Source organism: Odocoileus virginianus, chromosome 9 (assembly GCF_023699985.2).
Source record: "Odocoileus virginianus isolate 20LAN1187 ecotype Illinois chromosome 9, Ovbor_1.2, whole genome shotgun sequence".
NCBI lineage: Eukaryota > Metazoa > Chordata > Mammalia > Artiodactyla > Cervidae > Odocoileus > Odocoileus virginianus.
The window spans coordinates 32,181,165-32,208,727 of NC_069682.1; the positions used below are offsets into that span (position 1 = coordinate 32,181,165).

The 27,563-nt window shown below is 50.1% G+C and overlaps 1 protein-coding gene across 5 annotated transcripts in view; it reads right to left on the reverse strand.

Annotated features, from left to right (window-relative positions):
* The window catches only part of JCAD (junctional cadherin 5 associated), a 78,267-nt gene that overhangs the window by 10,533 nt on the left and 40,171 nt on the right, over window positions 1–27,563 (reverse strand). For 3 of the 5 annotated variants that reach the window (XM_070472164.1, XM_070472162.1, XM_070472163.1), the window contains one exon: window positions 11,788–12,129. In XM_070472164.1, the coding sequence (XP_070328265.1) occupies window positions 11,788–12,071 (284 nt within the window). In that variant the 5' untranslated portion in view covers window positions 12,072–12,129. Of the gene's footprint in view, window positions 1–11,787; window positions 12,130–26,335; window positions 26,485–27,563 lie in introns of those variants that run through there. The other 2 variants (XM_020909644.2, XM_070472161.1) reach the window with 2 other exon arrangements.

Sequence of the window (27,563 nt, forward strand, 5' to 3'; positions counted from 1 at the left end):
AAACCATGGTGCAGGAGTTACAGCTGGAAGGCAGCCACATGTTTTGCCATCGCAGACTTAAGAGTGGCAGCAACACGCTGCCCACAAGATCATTAGGACTAGATTTGTACCTGAGTGCACCTGAAATGCCCAAGAGACATGGGTGAGCCCAGAGCAGGGCTTTGCAAGTGTGATCCTGGGCCTCTGGGGTCCACACCCAGCTCAGACTGGAAGACCTTGCTTTCTGGGAGCAAGTCCGGGCACGTGCTTCCAGCAGGTGCAGGAATCCCACCCCTGATGCTGACTCTGAGGCCTGAGGGGACTCTGTAATGGGCACTCCTAACAGGTCCCGGGTGCTGTGGCTACTGCTGATCCCAGCGACCCCTGAGGACCATCGCGGCCAGCGGGCATCAACGACTGCACAGCAATCCGGGGACCCTGCCACTCCCGACGCCCAGGCAGCACCCCAGCTCCGACCTGTCAGAGTCTCAGGGGCAGGTGGAGAGCCAGGTGGGCCCCCAGCTCTTCCCAGCATGTGATTGGGACGGCCCCTCGGCTCTAGCAGAGCAGAGTTCCCACACCTCTGTGATGGTGGGGAGCCACCCAGGAGGCTCATTAAATATACACATTACCAAGTCCCTGCCCCTAAAGTTCCAATTCAGTAGGTCTGGGCTAGGGTTCGGGTGTTTCCCTGGCGGCTCAGATGGGAAAGAATCTGCCTGCCACGCGGGAGACCAGGGTTCGATACCTGGGTTGGGAAGGTCCCCTGGAGGAGGAAATGCCAACCCACTCCAGTGTTCTTGCCTGGAGAATCCCAACGACAGTAGAGCCTGGTGCGCTACAGTTTATGGGGTTGCAGAGTTGGACAAGACTGAGAGACTAACATATCTATTTTAAGCAAGCTGTCAGGGGCATCTTTTCTTCAGGGCGATGGGGGAAACACGGCTTGGACTGACTTTTGAGACTGACGGAGGAAGCGGGGTCTCCGCTCGTGAGCAGAGCTCTCTGCCAGGCGAGGAAGGGCAGCGCCCGAGGACAGCCGACCCCAGGCTGCTGCCCGCCGCCTGGCTGTGCATCAGGATTTCCTTGTGAGCCATTAAAAAATACTACTACCCAGGTCCCTCCCACCCCAGATGGGGGAATTTAATCTGTCTAGCCAGGAGCCTGGGACCTCCTCGAATGACTCTAACACACACCCTGAGTTGAGAATCACTCTTCTAATGGAGCCAAAGAAACAATCTGAAGAACCCTGGCACATTGTGCAGAAATATTAAGCTACTGACCACAAGGGAGCAGAGACTAGGACTGCAACCCAGAAATCTCACTGGGCGGAAGGAAGCCTGGGGTGCTCCATGAGCTCAACTGGCCACAGGCTAATCCAGAAAGGTTTCAACTTTTCTTGAAACCAGAAAAGGTTTCAAGCAGCTAACAGTGCTGCTTGCTTTTCACATTATAGAATACACATTCTGTCATTTTCTGCCACCTATCAACACATAAAGCAATTATCCTTCCATTAAAAATAAGTAAATAAATAAAAATAAAGGAATATGTAATTTATTGCTGAAAACTTGGAAAAATACAGGGAAGAGTAGAAATCAAAAGTCACTGGCAGTCCTTCTACCCAGAGGTGGTCACCGTGATTTACAGCTTCAAACAGCCTTAGAGTTACTCTACTAGGATCTGGCCTTACGGGAATGTTTCCCAATAACTGTGTCACAGACAGCAGCTGGCGCTCACACAGTGGTGACAGCCCTCCAGGCCCTACGTGCTCTCCTGACTCCTCTAAGCTCTGCCAGCACCCCTCTGGGGTAGGAGGAAATAGGCACAGGGAAGTTCAGCGGCTCTCTCAAGTCACACAGCTTGTAAGTGGTGGGAGGAGAGCTCAAACCCAATGAAGGTGACCATAGAGCCCGGCAGCCACCACGTTCTACTTCTTCCAGCATAAGGACAGATTCCTCAGGGGCACAGTTTTGGTGGGAGAACAGTCTCTCATGAGTCCTGCTTTACTTAACCATCACCCTGCTGTTGGACATCCATGGTCTTGTTGTTCATTCCCTAAGTCGTGTCTGACTCTTTTGTGACCCTAAGGACTGTAGCCCACCAGGCTTCTCTGCCCATGGGATTTCCCAGGCAGGAATACTAGTGTGGGTTGCCATTTCCTTCTCCTGGGAATCTTCCTGGACGAGAGATCAAACCCACACCTCCTGTATTGGCAGGTGGATTTTTTACCACTGATCTACCAGGAAGACTTGGGATATCTGTGTTCCTTAGTTCTAAAACACTTTGGAGAAATGCTATTTGCCATTACTAATTGTGTCTCAGGTTCTGGAAAATCAATCCTGAGAGAAGGAATCAGCAGGTCAGGGGATCATGTTATCCCTGCTGTGCGATCTGACCGCAGATTGGCCAGGCTCCTGCCCGCAGCTTGGAGCAGAGCTGGTCCTGCTGGACTGTGCCTGCATCTGATCATCAGGGCTCATTTGTTCCTGCACTCATTGGTCTCCATTTGCATTTCTGTGATTACTAGTGAGGATTACTTTTTTATGTGCTTAGGTGCCATTAAACCACATTTTGTGGTTTGGAATGATTTCTATGCCACAGTCCACTTACCAGTTGACAGGATGGTACAGAAAGCAGGGAGGATGTTCACTCCCCGTAGCCACAGAAGGTGATGGCCTGGGGACAAGGCACTGTGGGGGATGGACTGAAGGTGGGACCCCCACCCCCACACCCACAATACACAGGCAGAAAGAAGGGCTGTTCTACAGGAGCTACATGGTAAATAAACGGTAAAAAGCTATTACTATCATTACTATTTTGGAATTCATTTCTTTGCCTTAAAAAGTGAAGGCAGCTTCTCATATCCCGCATCCCGCCCCCTGCCCCCCAATAACTTCAGCAGCCACTTAGTAAACCTGAGTCAAGGATTGAAGAAGCAGAAAATGTCTGAAATGGATTGGAGGTAAAGCGTTTGCCAGAACCGCCTAACTGCTTCTGCATTTACTGCACACACACAGTGCAAGCTGTCTTAACCCTGCCCACAGCTGAAGGTCAAGTTCTTTGTTGGGGCATTTAGGTTTTGAGGACTGACAGAGCCTTCCTCTCAGGTTCTATGAGGGCTGGTCCCTGTGGAAGCCGCCTCACTGGCCTCCGAGTGCGTCACCCCCACCCTCACCCCTAGCCGAGCCAGCACAGGGCATCCAGAGCTCAGAAGCTGACATTCCTGTCCTTAGTGACACCCTCTGGCTGCCTGTCCAGAGTCTGATACTGACCATGAACCATGGTGCACCTACTGGCTTCAGGGTCTTAGACTCTGTGCCAAGTCCAAGGGCAAGACTCAAAAGTGCAGCTTAATAAGATGCTACAATCATTGCAAACCTCATTAAGAGAGTAAAACAAACCACTCGCAGTGTGTGGTGGATGCCCAGCATGGGAATCTCCCTTCTCGCCTGTTCCATAGCTGACAGTGAGCCAGCTTAACCCTCCACACCCACTGACTGGCTCCTTTCAGACCCCTGAATGTCTGGGGCATTTGGTTTCACAGAAGAGACCATGCTGCCTAGCTTTTGCTCACTTGCTCAACAGACATTCCAGTTTCCCAGTACATGCGTGATTTGTTAAATACCAAGAGGGGCTGAAATCCCAAGGTGCAATCTGCCCACATTTGGGCCACGAGCACAATTGGAGACTAACAAAGGACGACAGAAACAGGACAAGCACGTAAACAGGCTGCAGCTACCTACACCAGGAAGGGGGTCAGTTTCCTTCCCGCTGAAAACTGTGACATCACCTTAACATCATCCAAGCTGCCATGTGTAATTAATCAAGATGGCCAAGCATTCTGGGCTAAACATTTTTTTTTCCATTTGCATCATACACCAAAATCCCAGTTTAAGGAAAACACAGGGTCACTTGGAGAGCTTTAAATAATCTATTTTATTGAGTATACATGACATAGAAAACTAAATCGATTATTTCACCAACATCTAGTGTGCCTAGTCTGAGCCTGGCTCTGACAGGCACAGGTGGATCCACGTGGTCACAGTTCAGTTGAATTTCTCCTTCACATACATTATCAAGTTGGATAGTTTTAATGTATGATGTGCAGCAGCAGCTAAAACATGTGTTACTTCATATGGTTGCAAAGCTAGGAATGTGTTTTCTGGTACCTTTGAGGAAATAAGCTGAGATCAAATTTTTCTCTTTTAAGAATGAGACTAATAATTTACATTTCTTTTTTTATTAGTCATTCAGTCATGTCTGACTCCTTTTCGACCCCGTGAACTGCAGCCCGCCAGATTTCTCTATCTGTGGGATTCTCCACACAAAAATACTGGAGCAGGTTGCTATGCCCTCCTCCAGGGGATCTTCCCCACCCGGGGATTGAACCTGGATCTCCTTCATTGCAGGCAGATCCTTTACAGTCTGAGCCACCAGGGAAGCCCCAGATTTATTCACAAAACGTTAACAATGGGACATTCCACAAAAACACGCTGAACGCATTCAAACAGGGTGGGGAAAAGATAAGGAAGCCAAGTGGAGTGTGTGAGCCCAAATAAATAGTGTCAGCAAGGTCAGGGAGACAAGCAGGGTCTTTGTGCAGAATTCCTGGGAAAAGAGGTCAGAGAGAAGACAGACGCTACACTTGGGAGCAGCTCCCTGGTCTATCAGCAGTGACACGGTGATGACAAAACCACTGATACAGAGTGTCTGGAAAAACTCTGAAACCTGAACATGTGGCAAACAACATGTCTGCTGGAAGAAAGGCAAATCTATTTGCTGAAGGTATAAAAGCTGATGATGAAAAACATGAGGAGACCTGTTTGTTCACATGACATTTTCCATGGCAACAGAAAATCCCACCATCCTTATAGAAAGGAAAAGCCTACTTAGAAGGGCAACAACGCCATGACTTAACCACAGTTCCACCCATGGCAGGACTATCCCTTCCATGGTCCCTAGATCATGGAATTGACAGAGCACAGGCTGTGTTGCCCGGGCATGACACAGCCCAGCTGGGTGCCTGTTGCCCCATGGGTCAGGGGAGACTCCCTCCTTCCTCTACCAACAAAATCCTGAAGTGGGTCCCCAGGGGACCTCTGGAGTCTCGTCTTCCCTGTAAAGATCGGGGTGGAGGGAGAAGGCCCCACTAAAGAGGTCCCTGGTTCAGTGACTTCTTCCCATCAGCAGGGCTGCCAATCTAGCAGCTGCCAGCACCACCCATCATCACCTTGAAACCCTGAGGCCACATCCTTCAGAAGCACATGCTGAGCATAAAGGTGGTAGGTGCCACTTAAAGAACCTCCCACCCCTTAAAGGAGAAGCTCTCTCCTCCTGGATTGGCAGGGGCACTAGGGCATCTCTTAAGTGACTCGGAGTTATCAGTCCAGTGTTAGGTGTTTCTGGGATGGGGTCAGCCATCTCATGCTTCAGAACTTGCTCTCAAAGCTCTCTGGCCTGGAAGCCTACGATTTTACTTTTCAGTCAATTGTGGTATATTCAACATACTACAACTGGGTGAATGGCCCTCTGACTCAGAGTAATAGACTAATTTTGGAAAGGGGAGCTACAAGGTCAAGAGGAGATCATGACAGAGCTTAGGAGGATAGCACAAATTAAAATCCGTCAGAAAGGATATAACTGGTCTGGGAACATATTGCACGAAGATCACTATGCAGCCAAGTTCAATTTGAACAAGAATTGCAAGATGCACTGGCATAGATATAACTGGGAGACGCACAACTGCTGGGTCATATGACTAGCATACCGTTAGGCCTGCTTTTCACAATGTCCTGATGAAGAGAAAAGTGAATGTGAAAGTCGCTCAGTCCTGTCTAACTCTTTGCCACTCCATGGACTGTAGCCCACGAGGCTCCTCTGTCCATGAAATTCTCCAGGCCAGAATACTGGGGTGGGTAGCCATTCTCTTCTCCAGGGTATCTTCCCAACCCAGGGATTGAACCCAGGTCTCCTGCACTGCAGGCAGATTCTTTACCATCTGAGCCAGGAGGGAAGCCGCGATGTCATGCTAAGTGAGTGCAAATGATTCCAGCTGAGATCAAGGAGCAGGGAGACTATTTCAGTAGGTTACTGTTTGATCATCTTTTTTTAAATACACACACTGAACAATGGGAATAGGAAGCATAATGAATGACTGGACTGATGCATGATGCTAACTTTAGCCTATGGGGGGGCGGGTAGGGCAGGAAGACAGTCTAGAGCATTCACTGCACACAGGTGACCAAGCAGACCCACCTGGGAAACCCGCCTGCTGACACTGGGGACAGAAGCCTCTGAGTCTGGGTCCCCCACGAGGGGGTTTGAATAACCAAGCCTAAGTTCAGTTCTACAGAGAGGGGTTCAGGATGGGCAGCCTCCGGGGGAGGTGATGGTCCCACGGGGCCATCCTGCTATGCTGCACAACCATGAAATCAGATGTTGCCGGAAGTGGACACAGATTCCTCATGTGGGGGCCAGCAGCTTTCCACATCATCATTGGGGTAGGACTTCAAGAGCTTTTTGATGCTTTGAGGTCTGGTAAAGACCTAAGTCAGAGGCCCTGCCCTAGGAGGGAGGGGTGTTTGGGGTCATTACTTGCTTTTTATAAGAGCCTCCCTCCCCTCCCAGATGTGGAACCCCCCCCCCCCCACGCCCCCAATGACTGGGCAGCTGCCCCTGCACTTACTCCAGGTGATCTGGTGACTTCTGATGGGTTTCCAGGCTTCAGGGAGAAAGGGCTCAAAACGGAGAAGAATGGGATGAGAAAACGGTGCCTGCGGTCAGGCTACCAGGAAACTTGCAGCTGGTCCCCAGAGAGGGCTGCCCGCCGGCAACAGGGCTGAGAACCACGGGGCAGCTGCCCAGGGCCGAGCAGACCACGAGTGATGCCACCGGAGGAGAGCAGGGTGGCCAACCTGCCGGGAGTGTGTGTGCGTCTTGATGACGGGGACCTGGCTTTGTCATCAGTATCCTCAGCAACATGCTTCACCCCCGCCCCCGGCCTCAGCCTCATCATCGCTATCGAGTGGGTGGTCCTAACGTCTTCCTTCTCAAGTGTATTGAGAGGGATTCATGAAGATAATACATGTTACCTGATTGGCAGAGAGTCTAATATACTAATTCCTTGTCTTCAGCTATTGGTACTATCTGAACCCAATTAATATCAATTCTCAGTGGAGTAGGATCTGTTTCAAAGCTCTTGCCTCACTTCGTCCAATGAAGAGGGTGAGGGCCGCGCAGGAAAGAGAGAAAGAATGAGTGTTTGTCTTAGTGCAGGCTTATTTTAGACTGGGATTGTCCCCTCCTCAACTGTGATCAATGGGCCTTCACAATAGCAGGAAGCCACGATGTCCTGACTGTCATAACAAGACCCTGCCCCTCCGGCCAGTCTCTAAGGGAGGATCCATAACGATGATGTCCAGTCACCCAGTGTTTAGTTTATTTCAAACAAAGCAGGAAGAGCAAGTTGGGACCCAGTAAACCAATAAGTAAGGCAGATTACTCCAGAAGTTTCCTATTTTCTCTGTAACAAGCATATATCCTTATGGATACGAGCTTCCCGTATCCATATGGGAAAAGAACCTGCCTGCAATGCAGGAGACCCAGTTTTGATTCATGGGTTGGGAAGATCCCCTGGAGAAGGGAATGGCTACCCACTCCAGTATTCCTTCCTAGAGAATTCCATGGACAGAGTATCCTGGCAAGCTACAGTCCATGGGGTTGCCAAGAGTTGGACATATGACTAACAAACACACTTACAGATATATATGGGTGTTTCTTAGCTTGTTAACTAACCTAGTTCTCTAGTTAAAGAAGAAACTCATCACCGACAAGTCTCCTCTTGGTGGTAACGTGGCTCTTAGACAAGTGGAACTCCAGGCTGCACTGCTGCTGTCTTCCCACTAATTCTAGAAGCGCCGCACACTCCCATCCCTGTTTTCTCTGAAGTCTTCCCGATAATTCTGAAACACTTCTTCACACTGTTCTTCCTGAAATCTCATGTTCAAACAGTCCAACCTGCTTCTTCTTAGGAAACCACGGTGACGGAAGAGCAACACGGGAAAGTGTGCAGAGAGAGGACTGGTGTCCAGGCTTCTGGAAGCTTACACTGCTGACGAACAAGAACAAAGTGCCCCAGGAGACAGAGGGGAAACAGGAGGTCTGAATCCTCACGTGTGGCTGAGACACCAGCTCACGTAACTCATACTTTGCTCAGTGAAGAGGTCAAATTAACAAGGCCTAACACTTAGGAAATGAAGCAAGGAGATGAAACAAGACCAGAGATGTTTGTGGAAGTGTCATTCTGTACAGAAAAAGAGATACATGGAACCAGATGTTAAACTCGAGACATCCCTTTTTAGGAAAGCCATTATAAGCAAGATGGGATTTGAGAGAAGCTTAAAAAGCCTCCAAAAAGGAACTGTTTACTGAATCCAGTAGCACCACCTAGAACAATGTTCACTGAGCAGATGGAAGCCTCCCCAGACGGGGGCCCCAGACCCCGCATCAGAGACCCTCCCAGACTGGGGAGTCTCTAATCAGTCACAACTGTGCTGTTGACAGCAGATAATTACAAGCTTGTCTCATGGTTAACTAGCACAAACTTCAGCCAGGATTTCTGGGGTAAGCAGAGAAGAGCGTATTATGGTACAACTTTCAGATTCAAACCTCTGCTATGTTACGTTATTTTACAGCTTCCTCCAATTATAACATTTGAAAGGGAACACAGTAAGGAAACAGGGAATGCCTGATAACAGTGCTTTACAAGTTTCATGGGAGCAAGTTGTTCTGTGTCCCTGCTTTTATTTTCCTTAGGCGTTTTCCTAGATATAACCAGCTCATACGTGAGAAACTCTAAGGCGATTGTACTTATCAGTCTTATCATCTTCCTCCTCCCTCGGGAATCCTGAAGTTCCAGCCACGCCCCAGATGACAGCGATGGTGCCCCTGCTCGTGTGGCTGGGCATCACTGCCCAGCTCTGGTCTGGGAGCACAGATGTGGTCCTTGTGCAGCTCCCTAGACAGGGGCGTGGCCGTGCTGGGGAGCTGACCCCCCACCTGCCAGCAGCGGGAGGGGATGAGGAAGTGAGGATGGTCCAGCCCAGGGAGAGCCCCGCCAGCAAGGGTGCGGCCAGGTCCAGAGTCGCTGCAGCCAGAGCCTGGCTTCCCTCCACGGACGCACTGAGCGAGTGGCCCTTGCAGAGTCACTGACATTCCCTGGGCTTCGCGCTCTTGGCTGTAATGACATTGCTAATGTGCCTGCCTCTCTGCCAGCCTGCCAAAATAAAATAAAACATTCCAGTCCCCTTCTGGCCCCTGTGGCCTTCCAAGCTGTCCCCGGGAGGTCCACGGGGTGCTGAGGGACATGGTGCAGGGACTCAGGAGAAACTGCAGGTGAGGGGTCCTCATGATGCTTTCAGGTCACCCTGATGCCCAGGAGTTGGGGAGCACCTCCTGGGCCCCATCGCCCGACCCCTCCCCGACCAGACCCAGAGGCCAGGACAGCGGGGTCACTGCAGGGGCCAGTAACTGAAGGCTGGCTGGGATGTGGCCAAGCACCACTGATCCATGCAGATTCAGAATTCCCAGGAGCCAGAGAATTTGGCTTCACAAGTTGAAGTTTTATTTCCTATTTATTTATTTCCCCTCAGAGCACGTTTCTCCTGAAAGGGAAAAATAATTTTCCTCCCGCTTACCTTTCCGTTTGCCTCCTGTTTCCAGCTCTCTAATGGCCACTGAAAAAGAAAATGTCTTTTCATTTCAGCCCGGGAAGCCCAGCAGCAGGTCTCCGAGGTGCTGGGCGTTGGGATGGGTCTTTGCCAACATGTGTGCACTGTCTCTCTCTACCCTACAAGACAACCTTCAACCCCAAAGCTCAACACCTCCCAAGTTAACCAGTAGACCTCAGAACTGGGAGGGAATGGCCGGATCTGTCAGAACTCTGTGGATGGACAAAGCCGTGCCGACGATACTCTCAAACCAGCTGAGCCCCTCATTCGAGACAGGAGGAAAGGCGCCCAAGGGCTGGACAGAGGCCGGGCTGCAGGGCCTTGCAGTCCTCAGGCCCCATGATCACAGGGGGCTGGGGAGTCCGGGCAAGCTGTGGACAGGGCGGGGGCCTCAGTGCCCACAGAGAATCCTAACGGGGATTCTGTTGCCCCCACCACCCAAGACCCAACCCTGATCTGAGTCAGCCCTCCAGGACTGGGAGGGCCCCACACATGGCATGCTCATGGGGATTCCACGGCCGCCATCTTTTCACCTCGTTCAAAACCGAGCCTTCGGCTCCTCGATGGCCGTCACAAGGCTGGAAGGATGAACTGGATCCTGGGGCTTATCCTGAGCACCCCGTGTGTGCAGCACTGGAGTGAGCTCTGTGGGACACACGGGGCAGGGGGGCAGGGTGCACCCCGGCGCCCTGAAATCCAGGGCGGGAAGTACAGGTACACTCTGCAGAGAACGGGAAGCCCAGGAGGCAGAGTAACACCCGGCGCCTGCGTGGTAGAAGCGAAGGCTGTCCTGACCCTGGGTCAACGCACCCACAAGCCCCCTCTTCCAAAGTCCATGGCGGGCAGGCTTTTCAGGGACTGTGGCTGCCAAGACCGGGGCCCAAGGTGCCACTAGACACAAGTGCAAGTTCTGAAGGACATGCTTAGACAGGAGCAGCTTCAAGTCCTTCTCCATCCTTCCTGAACCTGCCCCATCGCTGACAATTCTAGCCCTCCCTGAAGAGGTGGGTCTGGGTAGTAACGCAAACCTGTGTCTGCTCCAAGGAGCGTGAAGAGGCGCTCTCCCCTTGGGGAGTACTCCATGACCAAGGGGTTGACTGCTCTGACTTGGAAAAGAAGACCCCTTCCCTTTTTGCCTGAAGACTGTCATCCAACAAGAAAGATTCTCCTTGTGGGCAGACAGGTGACTTGAAACCATAGGAGGCCATTCATCCCCTTTGGACTTGACTCACTGCCCCGTCTGCATGTTGGTTTGTTGCCTTAAACACAGGCCTCTGCTTCTACTTGTAGACAGAGGCCCCCACCAGCCTAAGCCGAGTCCCCGTGTAGTATTAAAGACAAACACAGCTTTAGGAAGCAATGACAAGAGTTCCTCCAGGTTAAAACTGCTGGCTGTGGGCTGCAGGGTTTGTGGCAAGCTGCTCAAATTCCCTCCTATTTACCTCCCTCCCCAGCCACCAGCCAGTCCACCCTCTTTTTCAGTTGTAAGAAAACACTCACAGACGCAGCTGTATTGAGACAGGATGCCCACCTCAGGGCCCATGAATGATGGGAAAAGATGTGTTGGAGGCCACAGGAATGACTTGAATATGAGAGAAGAGAGGTTTGCTTTTGCCCAAGTGGAGGGGAGCACAGGTGTCTCTCAACGCTGTCATGTACAAGGTATTGGAACGCATCTGTATTTAGGTACGTACAGGTGTTTCAACTCTGTAAGGTATTGGAACGTGTTAACAAGGAGGCTAGATGTGCTTGGAGTGTGTGCCTGACATAAACTGGCCTTTCTAGAGTTTTTAAATGATTCCTGGCTGAGGAGACAGGAAGAGACTATGAGGGAACAAGGAGGCTGAGGATTAAAATGCCGCGTTGGCAGGAGAGAATCCGCCCGCTAAGGCTTCATACACCCGACCCTGCACTGAGCACCACCGAGCATCCCAGATGCTCCAGGGAAGATGCGGTCTCGCCGCTCAGTTCCCCTCCCTCCCAGGCCCCGGCCACACACAGACGGCGGCCAGGACACACACGTACGCCTGCTACCAGACCCCCGGGGCCAAGGGAGCCGGCGGGTCCTGGTGGAGCTTACCCAGCCTCGGAGATCCTGGTAGCAGCTGCAGCGCTGGGGCGCTCCCCGTGGCCCCTCGGCCCGAGGCGGCGGCTCTCAGGGTCGCTCAGGAGGCCCGTCCCCAGAGAGGCCTTGCCCCGGGGGAGGGCAGTGGGGCCTTCGTCACAGCCATTCAGCAGGCCGGGGCCCGCGGGCACCACGGTCCTCGCGGGCTGACGCCCCTCGCCGTCATCCTTGCGGGGGGCTGGCAGCTTCCTTGACAGCTTGTAGCCGTGGGAGATCAGCAGGTCTTCGACACTGTACATAGTGCTCCGGCTGCATCAACGTGCCACCGCAGGGACCGTCGTGGTGGCAGGGCCCACACTGTGGGGACAAGGAGAGTGTCTGTGAGCCGTGGACGATGCCCCCAGGGCTCCCGCACCTCCTCCCCCCCGGACCCTGACCACACGGCACCCTGGTCACAGTGCCTGAAGAGAAAGAGAAGAGGAGGGGGCTTCCCCGTCTCACTCAGGCAGAGGGTGGAGGCAGGAGGGCTGCCCTCCCGGGGTTGGGTGAGATGGTCCCTTTTGGACCAGAGAGGGAGTGTTTGATCTTGGATTCCATGGAGCCAGGATGGGGCACTGACTCTGGGGACCCCTTCCGAGACAGCCACCACTTGCAGGAGAGTCCGGAATAGCATTTAAGCCACGGAATAATGACTAGTGTCCCCTGCCCCAGACCTCTAAAGACAACACACACAGGAGAGAGGTCAAAATAAAGAGACTCGGAAGCTGCAATTACTACTCCACGCTGCTAAAAAGAGAAACCCCCAGCGGCCAGCTCCATCTTATTATCCTCCCTGCTTTCATCTCGCAGACACACCTTTCGGTCCAAAAGGGCAGGGGACGATCTCTAATCAGCCCAGGGTTATGATGCACTTTGGCGGAAGCAATCTGGGTGGGTAATGAGCCACTGAAAATAGGTCTTAAGTCTTTCAGCTCATAATGAGAAACACTAACCAAGCCTACGTAGCCTGTGCACTACACAATTCCAAACTTCTTCCCCCACCGAACTTTGAAGAATCAGATTTCTCTCCAGTTTATCTTGGGGACACAGTCTACATCTCCGAGCCCAGGGTGTCCACATCTGAGTCCTGCCAGGGTGCATGAATTCAATAGCAGCAACGATTCAAAAACACATGGTCCTAAGACAATGGCGCCAGCCAAGAAGAATGAAAGTGAACAGGGAACCTACGTGAAAGCGCCTGTGTGCGCAGAGGTGGGGCTGCCACATTTATTTTCACAAGGGAGCATCTCCTCTCCCAAGACCTCCTGTTGCTAACAGGGTGGGAGGCAGTTTGGTCAGTCCTGCCGCTGCTTCCCCAGGGGCTGTGATGCGGGCCTGGGAAAGCCACACAGGAGAGGCGGGCCTGAAAGAACGCGGCTGCTCCAGCCCCTCTTGGCTGCTGGACGGAAATAGCAACTATCAGCAGCGGCAGCCCCTGCAAACAATGGCCAGGAAATGCCTGCCCCCGCGTGCAGGTGAAAGGGGGGCCCCTGTGCTTCCTGCCAGTGGGGCCTCTCCCCGGGGCTCATCGCAGGATCCTGCTGACTGTGCCGGTCCTCGGCACACACTGGGCTCTGGCAGCAGCCAAGTTGCTGCCGGCATGGAGAAGGCAGGAAGGATCAGGCTCTGGAAGCCTGTGGTTCCCCATCAGGTCCCCATGTTATGGAAAATCCACATGCTCCTGCAGGGACTGTAGTAGGAGAAGCATCTCTGCAGCAACTCAGCTAGTCCTGGCACTGGGCTCCAGCTCCACGTCTTCTAGGGGCTGGCACAAGACAGACAGAAATGGCAGGACCAGAGGGGCGAGCGTTTGTTCTGAGTCCACTGTTCTGGTCCCCAGGCTGGGCCTGCAGAGGACAGGGACCCCATCACAAACCCAGGGCTGTAGGAACATCGAGGCAAGGTCTGCTTCATTCAATGCTAGGCCCCCGGCATCCGGCACATAGTACATGCTCAATAAATCACTGTTGAATGAAGGCACCGTGGGAAAAAGTGATGTTTGAGCTAGGTTTTGAAGAATGATTAGGAGTTCACTGCATAAACTGCAGTGCACGTGTGTATGAGATGGGGAATTAACATTTAAAATAGATTTGGGGTACAATCATCCCAGGAGGAAAGAAAAGACATGGCAACAGAATCCTGCAGGTGAGACTGAGGGTCCCCAGACTCAATGTCACACATACAGTTGGCACCATGGTTAGAGTTCAGGTCTGAGGACACTCAGCTTCTTTCTGTTACTACATCAGGCTCTTTAAAAGCAAAGCAAAGTTCACAGCACCCCAGCAGGCCACCCATTACACAGAGGAGCAGGCCAGTGTCTATGATAGAATCCACTATGAGGGCGTTAAGAAGCAATGACCTTCCAGAAAAATGCCTGAGGGTCACTGTCCTCCTGGGGATAGGTGAGCTGGTCCATGCTGCCTCTGTCTGTGAGGTAAGTACACTTTGCAAACCCTTAAACGGTACAACAGATCAGGCCCAGCCATGAATATCTTTCATACAAACTCGTAAGAACTGTCCTTGACTTTACAGGTCTGAGGTCAAACATGTACTGACATAGGGGGACTCTTTTAACTTGGTCTCACACAGGCCAGCAGCCTGTGGGGGCAGGAGGATGAAGCACATCAGCCTCAGCACTCGGGGTGCAGGCCCCACAAGAGGGGATGACCCACAGCACAGGCCCCATAGCCCAGATAAGGGGTGCCCCCAACCCCTGGAGGACGCCTTCCTCTGGCCGACACCCACCACCTCCTGGACCCCAGCTCAGAGCCTGGCTTCTACCTCATTTCCAGCCCCATGTCAAATATCGCCACTCCCAGCAGACAGACTTCTCAACAGCCACGTGGCCCATCCAGTCCTTTTTGTATTCAGCATCCTTCCTGTAGCATCCTTCCCTACTGTGGATGGACCAGCGCATCTCTAACACATCAGACCCACGGCCCCCAGGAGGGGATGCCACGGAGCTGAGGAGTCCTCTCAAAGTCCCCACCCAGCCCTGAGGCAGCAGCCTTCCAAATCAAAGGTATTCGAGGCCACCCCCCACCCACAACCCAAAGGGCTGCTGTTCAGAGAAGCATACAACAAAATTGGACCTAAATGTAAATTATTAGAACGTTGTATTTCACAACTTGGAAAGGTGTGAGTGTATGATGGGTCCTCGTGGCACCAACACCCGGGTCATCACAAATCTGAGGGTAAACTTTTCAGTCAAGCCTCTGTATACGGGGTCCCTCTGTATGCGTATCCAAGGTTCCTCGGCTACAGGTTCAACCACGCCTAGGCCGGGCCGGCTCATACCCTGTAAGCAGGCACTTACTGAAAAGAATCTGGCCCCATGCAAGTCAAACCCAAGTTGTTCAAGGGCCACTTGAGTTAAAACAGCATGGGCTTGGCGTGAGCCCTTTCATCCCCAGGTGGTGCTGACACCAGTCCCGGCTGTGGTCCTGGGAGCAACTCATTAGCTGCACCAAACCTCAGTTTTCCAATCTGAAAAATGGCAGGGCCACTAACATCTGTCTTCCCAGACTGTTCCAAGGGCCACATGTTGTTCAGTTACCAAGCGGTGTCCGACTCTTTGCGACCCCAGCGACTGAAGCACGCCAGGCTTCCCAAGGGCTACGTAAGTACACGTAAAAGCGTAAATCACACACAGTCTGAGATAGCATTTATCACGCAGCAATGGTGCCTCCATCTCTGAAGGGCCACCTGTCCTCATGGAAAGCTTTCACCGCAGTTATTCGCTGTGACCACTGGACCGTTCCCTGATTCCTCGTGGATCACTTGGACTGTGACTTGATTCCCAAAGTCAAGCCCACTTTCTATCTCCCAGACACCTGTCTTCCAGGAAGGGGTACCTCTGTCATCATCCGAGTCACTGAGGATGGCAAATGTTATTTCACTGAGTCCAGAACATGCACACACACATTCCGAGGGCTTGGGACACGCTGGGCGCTTACACTGTAATGAACGAGACCCATTCTCTGCTCTTGAGAAGTTTACTGCAGCGACAGCAGGAGAACAGGCCAAGGAAACACGGCACACGCGTGTGTTAGTGACGGGAGCTTGCCTGCTCCCCGCAGTGTCAGCACTGCGATGGGGACAAGGACAGGAGGAGAACACGGGACCCTCACCGGGTCTCAGGGGGTCAGGACGGCCTCCGGAAGAGCACGTCAAAGCCGAAGAAGCCCTTCAAGGTGGAGCTGTGATGTGAGGTCACCCTGTAAGGATGCTTCTCCAGCCAGTTCACATAAGAAGTGTCTTCCTTTGCTACTTTGCCACCTTGCATCAAACACTCAGAGTGGAACATCTAATAAGAGCAGTCCAGGCAGCGCTGGTGCCCAGATACGTTCTCAGAGACAGAATCCTGAGAATACAGGACCAAGATGAAGAAGCCCACTTCCAGTAACTCATTCATTCTAGGACTAAATGCAGGGCAGACAATTAAGATAAGGATACACATGCTGGGCTTTCCTGGTGGCTTGGTGGTAAAGAATCTGCCTGCCAACACAGGAGAAGCCTGCATACCACAACGAAGAGTAGCCCCTGCTCGCCATAATTAGAGAAAAGTCTTCACAGCAATGAAGACCAGCATAGCCAAAAATAAATGAAATTATTAAAAAAAAAAAAAAAAACTCATGTTAACAGAACAACATCAAGGCCTGTAGTGAGGAGTTCCTGGCTGGGAGAGTCTTAAGTGGAGGTCAAGGCAATGAATTTGCAAATTCTATTGTTTTTACAGCCACCCACTGAAGGTATGCACACATATTCACCCTCACATCCTGAGGGGCACTGCAATATTTTCTATTCTATTTCACTTTTGAAGAAATGCTGGTCACTACACACTAAATTTGATGTCGCAGTCATTGATCAGAACCAGTGTTTGGAAAGCACTAATGGAGAAATCAATCCTGTGCTGGTCAGGACGCTGGACTAGATGACCCCTGAAATTCTGTCCAGTTCAACGATCCCATCAATTGATGAGAAATTCCTTAACAAGTTCCTTGCTTTGTTCTCAACAGCAAAATACAGCTGTTCCATCTGATCAAAAATTTCCTTTCCAAAAAAAGTCATAGCAACTAAATGAAGCTGCTTCCCTATTCTTAAGAGCATAAGATGAAAAGAAAGAAACCTCCTGAAGGGAAAGTCCTGGCTCCTGCTTCCTTCCTCTACCTGTGATCCACCTTGGGCTTGAGACCCGAGGCCTCGGAACACAGCCTCACTGGTTGACAGATAAAGCCAGCATTGTGGAAGGTGCCAAGGAACCCTCAGGATGAACTGTACCTACAGTACTGCCACTTGTATTCTCTTTTTTGTTTGAAAGAGCCAGAAAGCAGACTTCTGTCTCTTTGAGTCCACTATGGGTCTTTTTATCTCTTCCTCTACTATTCTCTGCCCCATATATTCCTGGAGTAAGCCCATCATTTCAAAGACAAAATGGAGAAAGCAGTATAAAAACCCTGCCACCCGAATGAAAAAACCTGATAGTCTGGCAGAAGGGACATGGTGGGTCTCCTTCCCTGGGTGGCGTGTATTCACCTGTTTCTTCTCATCGCAGGTGGAACCTGCCTGCAGACTTCCTCCCGATCTGAGTGTAAACAGAGCAGAGCAGTGTGCTTTCTTGATAGAAAGGCTTCCTTCTGTCAAGCTTCTGCTTGGTAGATGGCTGTTACCAAGGGACTTAACTTCCAAGTCTCAGTTTTCTAAGCTGTAAAATAGACGGATGGGCCACTTACTCCAAAGACAAGTATGTGGTATCTAGTGGCTATTAGGATGTCAGGCTCGTAATTCCTACCGGACTTTGTGGCATTGCTCGATGATACCAAAGAGAAACCCGGGCCCGACCCAGCACCTGGGCTTCCCAGGTGGCTCAGTGATAAAGAACCTGCCTGCCAATGCAGGAGACACAAGAGATGTGGGTTCAATCCCTGGGGTGGGAAGATCCCCCAGAGAAGGAAATGGCAACCCACTCCAGTACTCTTGCCTGGGAAATCCCCTGGACAGAGAAGCCTGGTGAGATACAGTCCACGGTGTCGCAAAGAGTTGGACACAACTTAGCGACTAAACAACAACAACAGATCTGGACCCCTGGCTCAGAGAACTTCTCACCTGGTTATACAACTTGAGTTGAGCAATGCAGTCATTCGATGAAAGCAAACTCTGTAGACAATGTACAGAAAGAAGGCAAACTGGATTTCCAACAAGTCTCTTTTCATAGGAGAAAACTTTTGTGCTCAGTGTATAACAACAAACCAAAAACAGTTAAGCAAAATGCAAACTAGCTTTTCCCCTCTGTTCTGTTATGAAAATGCATACTTCCAAGTGTCAAAACTAACATAATGGAAGAAAGAGTGAAGGAAACAAAACACAAGGACACGGAGCTGGGTGAGAGGCCTGCGTTCAGCCTATAGTTCTCTTGTTCACCTCGACAGGACTGGTTTAAATTAGATTACAGTCACGAGAGGAGACCCAAAGAGAAACGCTTATGGCACGCAGGCTCTAAGTTAGGTGGTTTAAAAGGGAACCCAGGGGGAGGAATAACGAATGCTCAACAGCCAAGCTTCCCAGGCTGGGTTTTTTTTTTCTATTGATTCATTACATCACTAGATTTATAGTCGATCACTTTTTCCCCCTTGAGGATGCTTGGGATAAGTGGTAAGATGCTCAAATGTCCTCCAGGAGATGCGTAGTGAATTCACCAAGAACATCTTCCAATTCGTGGTTAATTTATACCCCCCACTCAGCCACCACCCCCGTTAACTCTCTCTATACAAAGAGAAGGAAGAGCCTGTTCTCTAAGCTCAGAATAGCAGCTCACGAGAGATAACAACATCATCCATCCCCCGAGCATCCGTGATGTGCCAGCCACTCTGCCGGCTGCCTGGCACTCTTTATTTTCCACTCCCAGGAACCGTCCTGCTATAGATATGAACATCTCCATTTTACAGACAAGAAAACCGAGGCTGAGAGTCCAAGGTTACACAGCTTGTAGGTGCAGATCCAAGGGTCAAACCAAGGTCTGTCTAGCTTCAAAGCTCATGCTACTATTTTAGGCTCTAAATTTCCTTCCTTAATAGCAACAAAAGTTTCCCAGTTTACCAAATAATGCATAAAATATAAATAAGAAAGGATAGAAGGCGTGGTGGCATGAAGATGAAATACAATAATAAAAACGAGAGAACTCCTTTATTCTCTCGGGCTAGGATGGCTCTCTGAGGTGACCGTTGCCTTGCCCACACTGAGCGCACACACACCATGCACACACACGCGCACGTCACACACACACACACACACACACACACGCACGTACACACACACGTGCAAGGCTGATGCTTCACTCCACTGCAGTGTCTTGATAGCAACACTAGCTAGCACTGACTTCTAAACACTCAAATAACATGATTCATTCACAAATACACCACGTGATGCTCTGTGATCTTCAGCAGACCTATTCGATTATTTGGGGTTCCAGGCTCTCCATCAGGGACCTGGAGTTCTCACGAAACCTGCTGTGTGAAGCTGAAAAGCAGACAAACTACATCTATGAGAAATGGGAAGGGAGCGCGTATTTTGTAAAAAAAAAAAACTAAGTTCTAAGAGAAAAAAATTATCTACATAGTAATAGCCACTCTTCTCTGCAGTGTTAATACAGTCTGGACTTGAATGAGCAGACTGTGGGAAAGCAGATTGCGGAAGGTTTGGGCAGATAAAGGAAAGGCGCTTTATAGTGACTCTGGAGGAGAATGAAGGAATAACATGGACACAACAGGACAGATGTGTGTGACAAATAGTCACAAGTCCCTTCTACTGTAATGTGCACGGGTAGGTGGGAGGGCAGGGGATAAGAAAAAAGAAAACTAATGAGTGTAACTTCCAAGGGAAGAAGTACAGTGAATTTTGGTCTTGGTGACTAAAGTAATCGTCCTCTCGTTATGAGAAACACAGAAATTGGAAACAACACTTGGTTGGAGATGATGATGGGTCATTTGACTTTTAATTTAACCAATTTATTCCTGCAAAATTTTCTTGTGCCCAGATCATTTTCCAATGGCTTTTCATCAGAATTCTTGTCCTTTCCAGAGAACCCGAATGAGACCACAGTAAGCCATCTTCCTGTGTGGTGGGCTTCTAAGTTCTGTCCTTATCAGCCGTATCCTTTCTATTCAGGCTGAAGGGATGCTGATAACAGTTCATAGCATCTAGGCACGGACTGGAATTGTCCACTCCCTTGCTACGGGCATGAATTTCCATCCCGCCACAGTGGCTTAACACACACTGCTGTGGGAACTGAGCCTAAAACAATGCCTAGGAGAACCTATGGGTTTCAGTCTTCTTCCCAAAAAGTGCATTAAGAAGGCTGAACTAGAGGATCTTCTGGGTCCTTCCAGCTCTAGAGATGGCCCCCCTCTCTGGCCTCTTCTCCCTGTGATGAGCAGCATGCATTTCTTAGTCAGTCAGCTTGGTGGAGAGAATACAGCTTGTGGCCGCAACACAGAACAAGCTAACTGGGTCACAGGAAGATAGACCCTCTGACCTTGGCCTGGTTAGCAGCACCCACACAGAGGCCAGCCCAGACGGCAGAGCTAAAGGCCACACAGTGAGCAGAGGGGGAGGTGGGGAGGGCCAGGAAGTCCACCACCCAGCACCGTCTGTCCCAGGAGACCTGGAGCGCAGCCATGCCCACTGACCGCAACTTGCTTTGCACCAGGTGTGCCGGCCCTGGGCTCCGAGGACACGGAGATACAGAAGGGCCCATCAACACCCTCCCTGTGGACCTTCTAAGCTTGGAGGCGCTACTGAAGTCACAGGCGCCCTCATCACTAGAGGTCGAGCCTCGCAAATGAATGTTATCTACACAGGCTCCACTGCCCGTTCCCTCCCCATCTGTAAAAATGTGTTTTCTTTTCATATTGACGGTTCTTAGGCTCCTCAAGACAGTGAAATGAAATATTAATAAACTCACGAAATCAACCAGCACTTTTCTTCCTTTTTAACATCTGCCTAGAACTGCAAACTAAGAAAGAGACAAATACTCAATTAAAAATATCAAACAAATGTTCACCCTGACCTGAGATAAAAGATATGCAAATTAAACCCAAAAGCCACTATTCACTTCTCACATTACTGAAGTTTCTAGAAAGCAATAGCTCTTGTTGAGGGCATGGTGAATGAGCTGTCAGGGTTCTGCCATTCGTGAGTGTATGAGCGGGGTTGGTGGCGGGGGGGAGGGAATAGGTCTGTAGGTGAACGACTATTTCCTTTCTTATAAATGATTAATGCTATAAAATCTTTAAAAATCTGAAACCCTATAGACTAATAATCTTGTTTCTTGGGATCCACCCTAATGAAATAATCAGAGATACATACAAAGTTTTATATAAGGATACTTACCCAAGTTTTAATTATGATAATAATTTTTTAAAAAGCTAGATTAAACAGTCATTTATGGGATGGCTAAAGAATTCTGGTACCTCCATGTGGAAGATTATAATATGCACATGTGTATAAAATGATGTTTTGAGATATTGAATGGTACAGGGAGAAAATGCTCATGGCACCATGTTAAATAATAAAGACAGGATACAAAAGCCTAGATTCAGTGTATATAATACGAATTCCATCTAAATACATACAAATACAGTATGGGGAGAAACACCAAGAGGAAACATACCAAAATAGCAACAGTGGTACTGGATTCTAAGCTTTAAAAAAAATGCCCTTATTTATACTTTCCTGTATTTATGATATTTGATCATGAAATATCTTAGATCAAACCATATGAAGCTGCCATTTTACAGGTAAAAAATGGTCAAGTAGTGGCATTTTCTTATACTTACTATTTCATCATCAGGGGAAAAAATAACAAAAAGTTACACATAGGAAAGATTAGGAGAAAATATCTTCAAAAACATATTATATATTTCAAGACTCAATGAGAATAAGAGAGACACAGAAGAGAAGAATAAATGAAAAGTAAATTACATAAAGTTTGAAGAGTTTAAGATATGGTATTTATGTCTTATCTGCTACCAAGAGATACTTAATCTGAATCTGGCAGGCTTAAAATCCCAATCTGCTGATAAAACTGAATACAAGATTCCAAGTAGCATTCTAAAAGTCCTGATGAGACATTGGTACTAGAAAACCTAAGGCTTCTCTCTTGTATTCAATGACATTCCACCCTTAAGATGTAATTAGTCCCTCAAATTGTTGGCAGTTGACTATAAATATTTCTTCAACTGACAATTTTTCCATCTAATGTTGTGATTAACATACAACAAAGTACTTTCTTTAAATAAGAGGTAAATAGCCAAGATACAAAACAAACCAGACTGAGGCAGGCTGCTAATTGATGCACGGATTTTTAATACTCTCTACAGCTTTCTTTGTTTTCTTGGATGGCAGAGTCATGGATTTTACTATGAGCAATTGGATTGCCATTTCCCTTTCCAGTCTTAATAATTAAATAAAGAGCTCAAGAGTTTAAGTTCTGGGACAGTAAGTTCTCACACACTGTCGTCACCACACCACAGAGGGATGACCCACCTCTGCCAGGGTCCTCAGGTGGTCACAATCTCCTAAGACATAAAAAGCATATTGAATCTGTGAGGTTGTGGTTTTAGTGGGGCAGCCATCTCAGAGTTAAGTTTCTTTAAGGTGGCAAAAACCAAACAAACCAAAAAAATGAAACAAAAGAGATGGAAATCTTGGGTCTAAAATCAAAAGTTTCCTGGAAAGCTAACCTTGCTGGGTTGGGTTGGTATTAAGGCACTAATTCAAAAAGAGAAGAAAGTACAGTGCCAAACATTACGGACTTCATTTTTTTTTTTTTTTGTAAATATTACCTTTTTAAACTTCTTTGTCTCTTCCACCTGTATGAACACACACACACACTTTACACATATACACTCACACACACGCTCTCCTGTCTTCTTTCACCTCTAAATTCTATCACACAATTACTGCTTTGGAGACCTCAACCATTTTTAAGAGACTCTAAGTATCTCATTAACATTTCTGAAAGATTAGCAGTCATTAAGAAAAGAGGACTGAAATTGGGTAACATTTTCTAAATCTTCTGGAATTGCTGACTATCTACAAAAACAACTGTAAAACTTATAATAGGTTAGAATGAAATTCCACTATGATCACAGACATCAAATTCCACAATAAAGATTCTTAAAATAATCTCTTAAACTTACAATACACTAGTTTTGCTTTTAAATAGCTTTGCAATAAAGCAGCCAAGGTTTTATCAAAATGTCAAAGTTTAAATGAACTCATATAATTCTTACATTATTCATTTTCTATAACATTATTCCAGAATTTTTCAGTGTTTAACTAGAAAGTAAAAGTTCCCTCAAACACCACTGTGTCAAGAGATAACCATCTGGTTTCTATTTCTCCAACTAGTCATCCTATGTATGGTTGCTTTCTCTCACTCCCTTCCCCCCCCCCCACACCTTTGAAATATTTATCTTGGTGTCTTCATAATAGTATCTAAATTCTTACATTTCCATACAGAAAAAAAGCAAGCTCAATAAGCAACTCCAGAGAGATAACCAGAAAGCAACAAACCACAAGGCTATTTATTTACTGGTCTGATAATAAGGTTTTGTCATGTGGGTCAGGCTGTTCTCAACTATATTATCTATAGACAGTTTCTGGGAAATATATTTGGTCAAAGAAATTTAAGGTAAAAAGTCAAATTTTAAACAAGATACCGAAAATTCAAATCAAGGTAATTGAGGTTTTAGCATCAGGGCGGTTCCTGTATTCAATGACATGAAAGGTTTAAAGGCTGTATCAAAGCACTGGAGACTGTCCTCAGCCTGCTGGCTTTATCAACTGAGTGCCCCTCAGCATTCCTGAAGTGGGCCAGCCCTCACAGCAAAGACCAATAGGAAAGTTTCAGTGAATGAGATAACCCTTGCCATCCAAAAGGTGAAAAACAACATCTGCTGAAAAACCAAATGAACTGCAGTGATGGGTTCAGCGATCCCATCTCTGGAGGATTTCAGAGACATGGTCTTTGCCTCTGGAAAGAAAAACCACAACAGAACAACCATCTCAATCCCACACTCTGTGTTCTAAACTCTCTTTAGATCAATTAGCGTGAAGTCCCGCCAAGCTCATTATTAGAGAAACTCTGGGCTCCTACTGCCCCATGGTGTTTACTGTCCTGCAAACTCGAGGACTCTGCAGCAAGGACAATGAGGACTTGGCGGGGGCGCAGACTCCTTGGGTTTTCTTTGCTGATAGCCATTTCTAGGATTTATTTTTAAACCGCATTAAAAAAATTAGACTCCAAGCATCTTTTCAAAGAAATTTTTTTTTAATTGAAAAACTGGTCCTTATTTATTCTCCTGTGTACCTCCAATCTCCAGTTACCTTTTATAGCTAAAATTTTACAGCCAAATGTTTCTGGAATCTGTGACTTACTCAGATGCCTTATTAGATAACTGTGATTAGCTGTCAAGACCTCCAGAGCATGTGGACACCCGGGCATTTTAAGTTATGTTCCAAGGAGATGGAAAGACAGAAATTTTTTTCTTTTTGGCACAGGCTTCCTCCACCCACCCAATCCCCCTAAATCTCTTGGGCCTGCCAAGGGCCTGACCTTCCGATCTCTGCAGCAGAGGGTGAAGTTTGGTGGGAGGAAGGCCCAGTAGATGAAGGCCTCTGTTCAACAAATATTTGCTCACCCCTCCAGTGGGAGGGAAATCGTTTTCTATAAGCTGCCTGCCTTGAGTAACACTTGGAGCCCTTCAGAAGGCTTGTTGAGCTGGTGGCCAAGAATTAGACACCTAATATCAGGGTAAACATAAAGTCCAAACCCACAGAACATTATGGAAAACCAAACGAATTTACCACACTTCCCAGGTCACATCAAAGCCAACACAGGTTCCCCGAAATAGAATCTGCGTGAAACTTCCAAAAAAACTTTACACTCGCCTCTGCCTTGCTGGATGGTCTTAGTCCAGTTATCTTAAACTCTAAAACTACCTGACCTAGGACGACACTTCCCTGAAGTTTTGCCCACTCAAACTACTGTCTGCAATTTTTGTCCACGCATTTCTGGCTGCCTGAATCCCGTTCCACTCCCCCTCCCATCTTCCAACCCTCCACTCAACAACTACCCCCCCCCCCCCCCACCCCGTCTCTACTTGCAAATCTGAAAAGACAAAAATGCCAGGGAAGGGAGAAAACCTCCTAGTTGTGTGGTCTTCACCGCTCCACCCTCTCCCCAAGACAGGCCAGGCGACCAGATCTGGGGAGGGAGATGCTGATGGGGGTGGGGTGGGGACGCAGGAGATGGGAGACTGGGAGGCAGGGTGTGGGTGTGTGTGGGTGAGGGTGGGGACCTGCCTCCTAATTCTCCAAAGTCCTCGCTCCTAGAGAGTGCGGATGAGCAACGGCTAGGGCGTAACCAGGTGGCGCTGGTGTGAAGTTCCCGGGTTTTTTTTTGTTTTTTTCATTTTTTTCTTCAGTAGTGGAAACATAGCTTCTTTTTCAAACCCCTAGAAGAATCCGGGGCGCCAGTGACAGGGGGCCAAAGCGGCGCTCTCAGCTGTAAGTGCTGAGGTCATTGCGGTCGGGTCTTCTAGGAAATACCTGGTTTTCGGGGTGAATTGACGGCGACTGGGGGTGTGGGCACGCAGGGTGCGCGCGGAGACCCAGGACCGGCGGGCGGGCTCCGGATCCCAGAAGTGGGCTGATTAACGGATTTACAGCGCTCTCAGGCGGGGCTCTTTCCTTTCTCCCACCCTGTTTTCCTTTTTCTCTCTTTGGCTACAGCGCCAGCAGCCTGGGGGAGGGCCGGGCCGCCGCGCGCTCGGCTGGGAGGCAGCGGCGATTAGCACCCTAATCCCGGCCCTGACCCCCGGGCGGTGGGCGCGCGGGCGGGCGGAGACGGGGCGGGGCGGGGCGGGGGCGCGGCCGCCGGCTCCCAACGTCCCGCGGGCAGGTCCCAGCAGCCGCGGGTGGGGACGGGCAGGAGGGGCGCCAGTGGGAACTAGGGACCCCGGAGACCCCATGCAGCGGCTGTCAGTTCCCCGTGGTGGAGATGCCCGCGAAGTCGGAGGGCGCAGGCGAAGAAGGGGGTGTGCTGGACCCAGGCGGTGGCTGGGACGCCGGGAGCTGGGCAGCGACCCCCGCCTCCCTACCCCGCGCCCCCCCCCACCCAGCGCGGAGGGGCTAGGCGAGCGCCAACACCCGACGCGGCCCTCGACGCCGACAGGTTAGCGCGAGTCCAGGGCTGGGCACCTGAGGGCGGGGACTCGTCCCCCCCAACCCCAGCAGAGAGGCGCCCCCCGCCCGAGGATGCGAGGCTGGACGCAGCGCCGGGGGCTCCGGACGGGGTGCGGACATCCCCCTCCCCGCTCTGGGGAGGGCGCCGACCCGACCCACGTCCGGGCTGGAGAAGTTGGGGGGCGAGCGCGGGAGGCTGGGGCGAGGCCCACGGGGCGCCCAGGGCGCCGACCAGATGGACGAAGGGTCAGAAGGGGCGACAGACGCCGGGACTTACCGAGCGGCTCCCTCATGCTGCCCTGCGCTGCCGCCGCCGCTCCGGCCGGCCGGGGACCAGCGCGACCCGCCCCGCTCGCAGCCTCTACGGCCGAGCATGCTCGGAGCCTCCTCCGCCGCCGCCGCCGCAGCCGCCGCCGCCACCGCCCCGCTCTCCGCGGCCCCGCCCATCACCCCGCCCTCCGCCACCCAGCGCCCCGCCCCCGCGGCCTCGCGATCCCCGCCCCGCCCATCGCTCCGCCCCGCGCGTTCAGCCCCGCCCCGTCCGAAGAGCGGCCTCCAGGGTCTGCTCTCTGGCGGGAGGGCAGCACCCGGGCAGCGGGCAGACCCGTAGGCAAAGGCACAGGCCTCCTCCGGCACCGCCTACGGCACAGGTGAATTGGTCACCTCTCCCTCTTTCCAGTCACTTGGGTTTAGGCAGCTTCAACGCTGTGCGGATGTCCACACACACGTATGCATACGTTCACTGCCACACAGATGCACACAGCCACACATAGACGCACAGTCATACGCAGCCACACACACACACACACACACACACACTTTCACAAAAACATACACGCAGGGAAGGTGTGAGGAACAGAAGTCAGTGACAACAGCTTATTGCTTGGAATCTCCTTTAAAAGCAGACGGCTGAGTATCTTAGCTAGAGGCTTGGGGAGCCTTTACAGGTCAGCTGGTCAGTCCAGTCTCTTGGTAGATGAGGAAACGGAAGCCAGGAGGAGGCAGAGGTCAGGCAGAGTGAACATATACTGCTCCCGACCTCTCCCCCTCCCTCACAGTCACGATCAGACTGCTGCCAGATCTGCTTGGGGGCAAAAGTCCTTGCACTTTGGAGGGCAGAGAAAAGACAAAATGTTCAACCCTGCTAATGAGTCATGGAGAGGGCGATGGTATTGGCTAAGTCCAGTTCACAGAGGCAGAGGCATGGAGCAGCCCTGGGTCACTGCAGAAGGATAACCTTTCAATTGGACTTCCCTGGCAGCCCAGGGGTTAAGAACCTGCCTTGCAATGCAGAGGATTTGAGTTTGAGCCCTCCTTGGGGAACTAAGATCCTACATGCCTCGGAGCTACTGAGAGAGTGAATTCTCAGGTAGGTTGATAAGAAATCCAGAGTCCCCAAAGAGGAGAAAGGGGTCTGGGGCTCTCGAAGGGGAGAAAGGGACAAGTGTTTTTTCTACATCGCTTTGTCTTAGTCACATAAGACATTTTTTCTTAAGTAATTGTGT